The sequence below is a fragment of the Nerophis ophidion genome, linkage group LG03 (genome assembly GCF_033978795.1).
Source record: "Nerophis ophidion isolate RoL-2023_Sa linkage group LG03, RoL_Noph_v1.0, whole genome shotgun sequence".
NCBI classification, from domain to species: Eukaryota; Metazoa; Chordata; class Actinopteri; order Syngnathiformes; family Syngnathidae; genus Nerophis; species Nerophis ophidion.
The window spans coordinates 14,438,527-14,451,015 of record NC_084613.1 but is presented as its reverse complement, the minus strand read 5'-3'; the positions used below and the strand labels follow the sequence as shown (position 1 = coordinate 14,451,015).

The 12,489-nt window shown below is 38.7% G+C and overlaps 1 protein-coding gene across 3 annotated transcripts in view; it reads right to left on the bottom strand.

Moving 5' to 3' along the window:
- LOC133549166 (GRAM domain-containing protein 4-like) overlaps window positions 1-12,489 on the bottom strand; it is a 30,036-nt gene that overhangs the window by 16,575 nt on the left and 972 nt on the right. For all 3 annotated transcript variants that reach the window (XM_061894332.1, XM_061894334.1, XM_061894333.1), the window contains exons 2-8: window positions 7,725-7,857; window positions 7,528-7,630; window positions 4,952-5,072; window positions 4,818-4,879; window positions 4,614-4,746; window positions 1,969-1,994; window positions 1,748-1,839 (exon numbers count right to left, since the gene is read on the bottom strand). In XM_061894332.1, the coding sequence (XP_061750316.1) occupies window positions 1,748-1,839; window positions 1,969-1,994; window positions 4,614-4,746; window positions 4,818-4,879; window positions 4,952-5,072; window positions 7,528-7,630; window positions 7,725-7,823 (636 nt within the window). In that variant the 5' untranslated portion in view covers window positions 7,824-7,857. The remainder of the gene's footprint in view (window positions 1-1,747; window positions 1,840-1,968; window positions 1,995-4,613; window positions 4,747-4,817; window positions 4,880-4,951; window positions 5,073-7,527; window positions 7,631-7,724; window positions 7,858-12,489) is intronic.

Below are 12,489 nucleotides of genomic sequence, written 5' to 3'. Positions count from 1 at the left end.
GTGGGAACTAGCAGTTAACATGTGAGAGCTAGCAGTTACAATGTGGAAGCTAACAGTTAACATGTAGGAGTTAGCCTTTTGGAGCTAGCAGTTAACATGTAGAAGCTAAAAAATAGCATGTAGAAGCTAGATGTTTGCATGTAAGAGGTAGCATTTAGCCTTTTGGAGCTAGCAGTTAGCATGTAGAAGGTATAAATTAGCATGTACAAGCTAGAAGTTAGAATAGGATAGGAGCTGGCAGTTAGCATGTAAGTGCTAGCAGTTAGCATGTAGGAGCTGGCAGTTAGCATGTGAAAGCTAGCAGTAAACATGTAGGAACTAGCAATTAGCATGTAAGAGTTAAAGTTAGCATATAAGAGTTGGCAGGTAACGTGAGAGCTGGCAGTTAACATGTAAACGCTAGTAGTTAGCATTTGAGAGCTAACAGTTAACATGTAAGAGCTAGCAGTTAGCATGTAAGAGCTACCAATTAACATGTAGGAGCTAGCAGTGACCATGTAGGAATGTCCCGATCCAGGTTTTTGCACTTCCGATATGATACCGATGTTGTTTTTGCACTTCCGATCAGATACCGATACTGGCCTATCCGAGCATGTATTAAAGTTTAAAGTTATTTAACCTCGTTAGTTGTCAGATTCATGTTGAAAAGTGGTTTTAGTACTCTTGATAACAACTAGCCAGCAGAATTAGGTGCGTTTGAATGTATTCAAGGATAAACACAAAATAGACAAAATTATACATGACAAACAGAAATGGCATCATTAAACAGTAAATGTTTAAAGTGGAAAATAATGCTTTAAACATTATTTTAAAAAAAGCAAAACACACATACAACCTGAGTGGGATAAAATGTCTATAACTCAGCATCAATACTTGCTCTTGAACAAGTGTAAACTTAAAAAAAAAAAAAAAACTACGGTATCTACACACTCCTTTCAATTGTTTGCCCCAGTCAGAGAGGGCAAACAATTGGAGTCCTAGCATAATGGGGAGATTCTTTCTAACAAAGACGAGCACTTCAAGATGCTCAGGTGTCAGTCTGCTCCTGTGTTCATCAATGATGAGTGAGGCTGTGCTAAAAAGCCTCTCACTCTTAAGAGTCATTAAAATGTCTTACAACTTTACCACCACGCTTTACTTTACTGTGGCATGTTTTGCGCTCCACCTCTTCATTTTTTTCGTTTTGTAGGGTAAAATAATCCCACACATCTGACATTTTTACCAGTAACTTTCACATGGCCGTCTTAACAGTGAGGACACATACATGTGGATGTGTTGAAGGTGTGCTGGAAAATGCGGGACGGAAATTAGGGAGCAGCAGAAAAGTGGAATGTATTATTTAAATCGGTGCGTTGAAAAACACGGACCAGAATTTTTTTTAAAACTGGATCTGGATCGGCATTTTCCCATGCCTTGCCGATACACATTCTTTGGCAAATATCGGCAGCCGATCCGATCCAAATATCGGATCGGGACAACCCTAGTAGTTAGCATTTGAGAGCTAACAGTTGACTTGTAGGAGCTACCAGTTAGCATGTAAGAACTAGCAGTTAACATGTAGAAGCTACCAGTTAGCATGTAGGAGCTAGCAGTTCCCTTTTAGGGTTAGAGTCCGTCTATGTCCTGTCTGACTTTAAAGATCATTCCAAACGTCCCCAGAGGATTACAAAAAAACGAGCTCTGGATCAAAAAAGATCCCCTAAACAACAATTTGGAACAGCAAGAGACCGTAGGTCTTTGGACTCACAGTGAAGGCGATGGCCGACGTGTAGACCGAGTACCAGCTGGAAAGGGCCGACAAGTCCCTCATGAAGTTCGTCACGGGTCTCAGTCCTCTCTCTGCGCACAAGGAGAAGGAGCAGGTCTGACCTGGGTTTATCTCACCTGGTGTCCTGCACACCTTCACACGTTCATGTTGGCCAAATGTGAGGTCATCAAAGTGTGTGAAGATGCACACTCGTTACTCACTGAGACGTCTCATGTTTTCTGTCAGCCTGCAAAGACACAAATAAATCATTTGTTATGACTGTGAAACATCTTCCCCTCATCCCAGGTGGAGTCGCGGAGGCAGCAGCCTAAGCAGAGAAGCCCGGGGGATCCCGAGGCGTTCCCAGGCCAGCTAGGAGACATAGTCTCTCCACCATGTCCCGGGTCTTGTCCGTGAGCTCCTACCAGTCGGAAGTGTCCTAAACTAGGACTCCATACCAGTACTCAACGGTAACAAGTTTTGGTGCTTTTGTGTGTTCATGTGGCAATAAATGTTTGTTCAGCTTATTCCTTATTTTTTCCAAAAGTTTTTTTAATTTTCTCAAGTCTTCTTGTTTTTCCAAAGAATTTTCTTGATTTTCCCTAAAGTTGTCTTTATTTTTCCAATAGTTTGCTTCTTTTTTTATTAATGCTCCTTATTTTCTCTGGTTTTCCATTGTATTTTCCTAATATTTTCTCAATTTGTTCTCAGAAAAAATAAAAAAAATTCTATAATTTTCAATTTTATTTTCACAAAAGTTTTTCTCCTATCAAAAATGCTTCCTTAATTTTGCCCAAAGTTTTTGTTTTAATTTTTCCTCATTTAACCAATTTACATTTTTTATTTTCCCAAATGTTTCTTTAGTTTGCCTGAAAGTTTTCTACATTTTCTCAAAGATTTTCCCTAATTTTCCACAAGTTTCCTATTTTTCTTAAAAGTTTTGCCTTTTTCCCCCCATAATTTTTCCTTATTCTCTTAAAAGTCTTTCTTATTTTCCCACAAGATTCCTGAATTATTCTTAAAGTCTTCCTTATTTTCCCCAAAATGTATCGCAATTTTCCAAAAGGTTCCCCTTTTTTCTCAAAAGTTTTCTTTTTCCCCTCCCAGGTTTCCTGAATTTTTCAAAAGTTGTCTTTAGTTTTCCAAAAGTTTCCTCATTTTTAGCAGGGTTTTTTTCTCCTTAATTTTCGTTAATTTTCCCAAAAGTATTTTTCCCACCAAAAGGTTTCCTTAAATTTCTCGTGAAAGTTTTCCTTATTTTTGCAATAATTTCCTCCTTTTTGGTAAAATATTTACTTATTTTCTCTAATTTTCAAGTTTATTTTCCCAAAACTTTTCTACCCCCCCAGAAGATTCCTTAATTATACCCTAAGTTTCATTTTTTTCCCCAAATTTTACCAAAATTAATACTACATTTTACCAAACATTTTCCCTATTTTTCCACACAAGTTTCCTGTTTTTTTCAAAAAGTTTTACCTTTTTTTTTCTTCTAATTTTCCGTTATTCTCCCGAAAGTTTTCTTTATTTTTCCACAAGATTTCTTATTTTTTCTTAGATTTTTCCTTAATTTCCCAAAATGTATAAGAATTTTCTAAAAGGTTCCCTTGATCTTCTCAAAAGTTTATTTTTTCAATAGTATACTCAATTTTATGAGAGGCTTTTTCCAATTTTCCCTTATTTCCCCAAAAGTTTTCTTTTTTGCCTCAAAACTTTCCCAAAATTATTTTTCCCCAAAAAGGTTTCCTTAAATTTCTCTAAAGTTGTCTTTATTTTTCCAATATTTTCCTTGTTTTTAATAAAACATTTCCTAATTTTCTCAAATTTTTCAACTATTTTCCCAAAAGTCTTCAACCCTTTTAAAGTTTCCTTAATTTTACCCATTTTTTTTTCTAATTTCCCCAAAATGAATCATACATTTTCCCAAAGATTTTCCCTATTTTTCCACAAGTTTCCTGTTTTTCTTGAAAGTTTTACCTTTTTTTCACTAATTTTCCCTTATTCTTTTGTAAGGTTTCCTAAGTTATTCCACGAGATTCCTTATTTTACCTTAAAATTTTCCTTAATTTCCCAAAATTTATCTGAATTTTCCAAAGGTTCCCTTTATATTCTCAAAGGTTTTTTCTATTTTTCCAAGTTTCCTAATTTTTACCAGAGTTTTTTTCCTATTTTCTCAAAAGTTTTCTTTTCCCCCCAAAAGTTTCCTTAATTTTCCCAAAAGTATTTTTTCCCCGAAAAGGTTTCCTTAAATTTTTCGAAAGTATTCCTAATTTCTTCCAGACGTTTTACTTATTGTCCCTAATTTGTCAAAAAAAAAATTTCCTCCAAAAGGTTTCTTTAATGTTCCCAAAAGTTGTCATTATTTTCTTTTTACCAAAACAATTCTTTACTTTTCTAAAAGTTTCCTTAACGTTTCTGTGAGTTTTGTTCTCGTCAGTAAAGTAGTCTTTGCCATTAAATTGAATTTGGCAGGCCTGTCTTTTGTTGCGCCCCACAAAGTGCTAATACGGTAAGCATTGTAGTTATTACACAGTAGCTGTTTGATTGTGACGTACATCTTAGTCGTAATTTTCATTAACACATTTGGAGGTGTTGAAATCGCCATGTAAAATCACTAATGCTAATCAGTAGCATGTGTATGGCAAACCCAATGTAAATTAGCATGGAGCTAGTGGAGCCTAACTCTTGAGTGCTTTCTATCAGGCATGCTTGCTTTGTTGGCATGGAAAATTACAACACGAATACTCTTGTTTACCCGCCAAGTGTTTAGTCTGCAACTAACAACGTATGGTATCGCTTGGTTTGGCGTGAATCAATACCCGTTCAGTACCAAATTGAGTAGTCAAGCCCAGTCAAGATGGGCGCTCACCTCCTGGCACTGAGCTGCTCGTCCGGCTCCGCCACTTCCTCCTCGGGCTGGAAGTTGAAGTCCTGGAAGTCGACGCCCAAATAGCGGAGGAGCCACCTCTGGAAGCGGGAGTACATGTCCTCCTTGTCTTTCTCTGCGGAGAAAATACAAGCAGAAACTTCTCCACCTCGCCAGCATTTCAACTCTGGTGCACCTGAGGCTCACCTGCAGCGCCGAGGGCCTGTGGAGGCGGAGCTATGGGAGCGGCACCCGTGGCATCTTCAAGTCTGACGTGTTGACAGAGAAGGTTGGTTTAGGTCAGAGTCGGACATCGACTAATCTGGCCTTGAAGGCGGCACCTGCGACTCATGTTTTTGATCTTCTGCTCCAGCTCCACGTTCCTGCAGTGCTCTTTCTCCAGCGCCTCACGCAGCGTGTCCACGCTGTTCTCTTCTTCTCGGAGTTTCCTCAGCTCCTCCTCTGTGTTCACAAGGTCACGTGTCACCAAGTCATTGCACAAAGCAGTGGTGTCCAAAGTGGCCCCCGAGCTAATTTTTTAAAACATGTAAAGATGAAAACTTTCTATGTTGACCCGAATCACACAAACCTGCCATGCAGGCTGTTCTTTTTTTAAGCTGTCCTTGCTCAAAAATGTCTTATTTTTAACACTTTTATAAGTGGGACCCGTTTGGATCCCCAGGAGTTTTAGTGTGATTTTTTTTCCCCCCCAAAATTGTCAATGCTCAAACAATAGTAACGAATCAAAATCAATGTTGTTATGAATTATTGACATATTTAAGGAACCAATTATTTCTTTCATTAAATATTCCACTTTGAAATAAATTTTATGCATTATTTTTTTATTTTTTTTTAATTTTGACAAAAAGGGCATAAAAAATACTTATAATTGACCGATGGATCTGAAGTTGATCTAGAAACTGAAGTTTTGAAAGTAAAAAAAATATTTAAAAAACGTATGACTTTTTTTTAACACTTTTATGAGTGGGACCCATTTGGATCCCCAGGACTTTTAGTGTGATTTTTTGTCATTGCTCAAAAAATAATAACGAATCAAAATCAATGTTGTTAAAAATTATTATTTAAGGATCCAATTATTTCACATCAAATATTCCACTTAGAAATTTATTTTATACTTTTTTTTATTTTTTTCTCTTCAACAACAAGGGCATAAAAAACATTAAAAAAAATTTAAATACAAACTTATAATTGACCTATAGATCTGAAGTTGATCTAGGGACTGAAGTGTTGAAAATAAAAAAAATATAATAAAAATGTCTGACTTATTTTTAAATCTTTTATGAGTGGGACCCGTTTGGATCCCCAGGAATTTTAGTGTGATTATTTTTCAAATTGTCATGGCTCAAAAAATAGTAACGAACCAAAATCAATGATGTTATGAATTATTGACATATTTAGGGATCCAATTATTTCACATCAAATATTGTACTTTGAAATATATTTTATACTTTATATTTTTTCTCTTTGACAAAAAAGGGCATAAAAAAACATTTAAAAAATAATAAAATACAAACATATAATTGACCAATAGATCAGAATTTGATCTAGGGACTGAAGTGTTGAAAGTAAAAAAAATATTTTAAAAAAGTATGACTTATTTTGAACACTTTTATGAGTGGGACCCGTTTTGATCCCCAGGAATTTTAGTGTGATTTTTTCCTCAAATTGTCATTGCTCAAAAAATAATAACGAATCAAAATCAATGTTGTTATGAATTATTGACATATTTAAGGATCCAATGATTTCACATCAAATATTATACTTTGAAATATATTTTATACTTTATATTTTTTCTCCTTTACAAAAAGGGCATAAAAAACATATAAAAAAAATAAAATACAAACATATAATTGACCGATAGATCAGAATTTGATCTAGAGACTGAAGAGTTGAAAGTAAAACAAATATTTTTAAAAAGTATGACTTATTTTTAACACTTTTATGAGTGGGACCCATTTGGATCCCCAGGAATTTTAGTTTTAATTTTTTTTTTTCAAATTGTCATTGCTCAAAAAATAATAATGAATCAAAATCAATGTTGTTATGAATTATTGACATATTTAAGGATCCAATTATTTCACATCAAATATTCCACTTTGAAATATACTTTATGCATTATTATTTTTTATTTAATTTTTTATTTTGACAAAAAGGGCATAAAAAAAATATACTTATAATTGACCGATGAATCTGAAGTTGATCTACAAACTGAAGTTTTGAAAGTAAAAAAAAATATTTGAAAAAAGTGAGACTTATTTTTAACACTTTTATGAGTGGGCCCCATTTGGATCCCCAGGAATTTTAGTGTGATTTTTTTTTTTCAAATTGTAATTGCTCAAAAAATAGTAATGAATCAAAATCAATGTTGTTATGAATTATTGACATATTTAAGGATCCAATTGTTTCACATCAAATATTCCACTTTGAAATACATTTTATACTTTACATTTTTTCTCTTTGACAAAATCATGGCTTTTGAAACTTGGCGCCATCTTAGAAGTATGCTAACTCATTTTATGTCAGCATGCTAACATTTTAAGCTTGTTTTTTTCCAATTTAATTTTGTTTGTTTAACCCTGAAAATCATGGCTTTTGAAACTTAGCGCCATCTCTCTTAAATTAGCAACCTATCGTTTTATACTAGCATTTTATCTATTTTTTTTATGATAATTGGGGCTATCTTGAAAGTATGCTAACTTTTCGGATATTTATCATGTTAACATTAGTCAGCTCACATTTTATGCTAGCTCTTATCTGATTTTTAACCTTCGAAACTAAAAATCACGGCTTTTGAAACTCTGCGCCAACTTAAAAGTATTTTATGATGCTAACATTGCACAATAAAGATAGCATTGTAAAATTAGAACAGACTTTGAAATAGACAACCAAAACTCACGTAAGAAGTGTTTCTCTAACAAGGTGATCTCGAGATGACCTTTGACCTCGTTGAGATCGGTTTTGGGGTCCTCCTGGAGGGCAGGGGGTGTTCTGGAAAGGACCTGGGGGACACAACGGGTTCACTACCAAGCACCCTTCCCCCGCCCGCTTGCTAAATTTCACAGGGCCCCGCGAGGAAGGAGCTTGGGTTCCCACCTCCTCGTTGCATTCTGTGTCCGACGTGCTGGGCGACTCGGCCGGGTCGTCCCCCCATCTGTGGCTCCAGTTACGGATCCGGTCCAGACGCCTGCGCATGCTGAGGCCTGGCGCTGGCAGCACGAGCGTCTACCTGCCGAGTCACACGGACAGCAGACTAAAGATGAACACGAATCACCTCCATCCACTTCCGAATTCCTGAACCCCCATGCATCCTACTTTTGAGGTGGGAAGCGAGGCATAACTAAAGTTGTTTTGGTGGAATAAACTCCAGTCCATCCCCGTGTCATCAGCATGTTCCGCCCCGATTCGTGCGTCCATGTTTACAGTAAATACGGTGTCCCGCAGGGGTCAACACTAGGTCTTCTGTTCCTTGGCTTTTGCAGTCTTCCAACGTTTGTTTACACGACATCACAGGTGTCACACTCAAAGCCCGGGGGCCAGATATAGCCTGCCACATCGTTTGAAATTGTCCGTCACTTCATTTAAGTGGACCGCCATGTCATTCAATGTGGCCTTCCGTGTCATTTAATGTGGTCCGTCATGTCATTTATTATGGCCCGCCATCTCATTTATAGTGGTCCGTCATGTCATTTATAGTGGTCCGTCATGTCATTTATTGTGGTCCGTCATGTCATTTACTGTGGTCCGTCATGTCATTTATTATGGCCCACCACCTCATTTATAGTGGTCCGTCATGTCATTTATTGTGGTCCGTCATGTCATTTACTGTGGTCCGTCATGTCATTTATTATGGCCCGCCATCTCATTTATAGTGGTCCGTCATGTCATTTATTATGGCCCACCACCTCATTTATAGTGGTCCGTCATGTCATTTATTGTGGTCCGTCATGTCATTTACTGTGGTCCGTCATGTCATTTATTATGGCCCGCCATCTCATTTATAGTGGTCCGTCATGTCATTTATAGTGGTCCGTCATGTCATTTATTATGGTCCGCCATGTCATTTATTGTGGTCCGTCATGTCATTTACTGTGGTCCGTCATGTCATTTATTGTGGTCCGTCATGTCATTTATTGTGGTCCGTCATGTCATTTATTGTGCGCCGCCAAGTCATTTATAGTGGTCTGTCACGTCATTTATAGTGGTCTATCACGTCATTTATTTTGCCCGCCATCTCATTTATAGTGGTCCGTCATGTCATTTACCGTGGTCCGCCATTAGATTTATTGTGGTCCGGCATGTCATTTATTGTGGCCCGCCATGTTATTTACTGTGGTCCGTCATGTCATTTATTGTGGTCCGTCATGTCATTTATTGTGGGCCGCAATTTCATTTATAGTGGCCCGCCATGTCATGTATTGTGGTCCGTCATGTCATTTATTGTGGTCCATTATGTCATTTACTGTAGTTCGTCATATCATTTATAGTGGTCTGTCATGTCATTTATTGTGCGCCGCCAAGTCATTTATAGTGGTCTGTCACGTCATTTATAGTGGTCTATCACGTCATTTATTTTGCCCGCCATCTCATTTATAGTGGTTCGTCATGTCATTTACCGTGGTCCGCCATTAGATTTATTGTGGTCCGGCATGTCATTTATCGTGGCCCGCCATGTTATTTACTGTGGTCCGTCATGTCATTTATAGTGGTCCGTCATGTCATTTATAGTGGTCCGTCATGTCATTTATAGTGGTCCGTCATGTCATTTATTGTGGTCCGTCATGTCATTTACTGTGGTCCGTCATGTCATTTATTATGGCCCACCATCTCATTTATAGTGGTCCGTCATGTCATTTATAGTGGTCCGTCATGTCATTTATTGTGGTCCGCCATGTCATTTATTGTGGTCCGTCATGTCATTTACTGTGGTCCGTCATGTCATTTATTGTGGTCTGTCATGTCATTTATTGTGGTCCGTCATGTCATTTATTGTGGTCCGTCATGTCATTTATTGTGCGCCGCCAAGTCATTTATAGTGGTCTGTCACGTCATTTATTTTGCCCGCCATCTCATTTATAGTGGTTCGTCATGTCATTTACCGTGGTCCGCCATTAGATTTATTGTGGTCCGGCATGTCATTTATCGTGGCCCGCCATGTTATTTACTGTGGTCCGTCATGTCATTTATAGTGGTCCGTCATGTCATTTATAGTGGTCCGTCATGTCATTTATTGTGGTCCGTCATGTCATTTACTGTGGTCCGTCATGTCATTTACAGTGGTCCGTCATGTCATTTATAGTGGTCCGTCATGTCATTTATTGTGGTCCGTCATGTCATTTATTGTGGTCCGTCATGTCATTTACTGTGGTCCGTCATGTCATTTATTATGGCCCGCCATCTCATTTATAGTGGTCCGTCATGTCATTTATAGTGGTCCGTCATGTCATTTATTGTGGTCCGCCATGTCATTTATTGTGGTCCGTCATGTCATTTACTGTGGTCCGTCATGTCATTTATTGTGGTCTGTCATGTCATTTATTGTGGTCCGTCATGTCATTTATTGTGGTCCGTCATGTCATTTATTGTGCGCCGCCAAGTCATTTATAGTGGTCTGTCACGTCATTTATAGTGGTCTATCACATCATTTATTTTGCCCGCCATCTCATTTATAGTGGTCCGTCATGTCATTTACCGTGGTCCGCCATTAGATTTATTGTGGTCCGGCATGTCATTTATTTTGGCCCGCCATGTTATTTACTGTGGTCCGTCATGTCATTTATTGTGGTCCGTCATGTCATTTATTGTGGGCCGCAATTTCATTTATAGTGGCCCGCCATGTCATGTATTGTGGTCCGTCATGTCATTTATTGTGGTCCATTATGTCATTTACTGTGGTTCGTCATATCATTTATAGTGGTCTGTCATGTCATTTATTGTGCGCCGCCAAGTCATTTATAGTGGTCCGTCACGTCATTTATAGTGGTCTATCACGTCATTTATTTTGCCCGCCATCTCATTTATAGTGGTCCGTCATGTCATTTACCGTGGTCCGCCATTAGATTTATTGTGGTCCGGCATGTCATTTATCGTGGCCCGCCATGTTATTTACTGTGGTCCGTCATGTCATTTATTGTGGTCCGTCATGTCATTTATTGTGGTCCGTCATGTCATTTATTGTGGTCCGTCATGTCATTTATTGTGGTCCGTCATGTCATTTATTGTGGGCCGCAATTTCATTTATAGTGGCCCGCCATGTCATGTATTGTGGTCCGTCATGTCATTTATTGTGGTCCGTTATGTCATTTACTGTGGTTCGTCATATCATTTATAGTGGTCCGTCATGTCATTTATTGTGCGCCGCCAAGTCATTTATAGTGGTCTGTCACGTCATTTATAGTGGTCTATCGCGTCATTTATTTTGCCCGCCATCTCATTTATAGTGGTCCGTCATGTCATTTACCGTGGTCCGCCATTAGATTTATTGTGGTCCGGCATGTCATTTATTGTGGCCCGCCATGTTATTTACTGTGGTCCGTCATGTCATTTATTGTGGTCCGTCATGTCATTTATTGTGGTCCGTCATGTCATTTATTGTGGGCCGCAATTTGATTTATAGTGGCCCGCCATGTCATGTATTGTGGTCCGTCATGTCATTTATTGTGGTTAGTCATGTCATTTATTGTGGTCCGTCATGTCGTTTAATGTGTTCCGTCACATTTGTGTGGTCCGTCACGTCATTTGATTTGGCCCGCCATGTCATTTATCTTGGTCCGTCACGTCATTTATAGTGGGCTGTCACATTTATTGTAGCCTGCCACATTAATTTTAGTGGTCTGTCACGTCATTTATTGTGCCTCGCCAAGTCATTTATAGTGGTCTGCCACGTCATTTATCGTGGCCCACGATGTCATTTATAGTGGTCTGTTACGTCATTTATAGTGATCTGCCACTTCATTTATCGTGGTCATTTATTGGGGTCTGTCACGTCATTTATTGTGGCCGCCATTTCATCCATTGTGGTCCACCGTCTCATTTATCGTGGTCTGCCAAATTCATTTATAGTGGTCTGTCACGTCATTTATTGTGGCCGCCATCTCACTCATCGTGGTCTGTCGTGTCCTTCAATGTGGTCTGCCACATCAGCTATTGATGCCCGCCATATCGATTATAGTAGTCTGTCTCGTCATTTATTGTAGCCTGCGATGTCATTTATAGTGGTCTGTCACGTCATTTATTGTGGCCGCAATTTCTTTCATTGTGGTCCACCGTCTCGTTTATCGTGGTCTGCCAATCCATTTATAGTGGTCTGTCACGTCATTTATTGTGGCCGCCATTTCTTTCATTGTGGTCCACCGTCTCGTTTATCGTGGTCTGCCAAACCATTTATAGTGGTCTGTCACGTCATTTATTGTGGCCGCAATTTCATTCATTGTGGTCCACAGTCTCACTTATAGTGGTCTGTCATGTCATTTATTGTGGCCTGCCAAAGTCAGTTATAGTAGTCTGTTACGTCATTTATTGTGGCCCGCCATCTCATTCATTGTGGTCCGCCATCTCATTTATCGTGGTCTGTCACGTCATTAATTGTGGCCCATGTCAGTTACAGTAGTCTGTCATGTAATTTATTGTGGTCCGCCATTTCACTTATCAGTCTGCCACATCATTTAACGTATTCCGCCACGTAATTGACGGTTGCCCTCATTTCATTGAGGGTGGCCCCCATGTCATTCAACGCGGTCTATCACATCATTTATGTGGTCCGCCACTCTAATTTAGTGGCCCCCTGAAGGCAGCCATTATTGCAAGTGGCCCTCAATAAAAAAGTGAGCTAAATGAACATCTTGAAGTTGCGTTTTAGCCC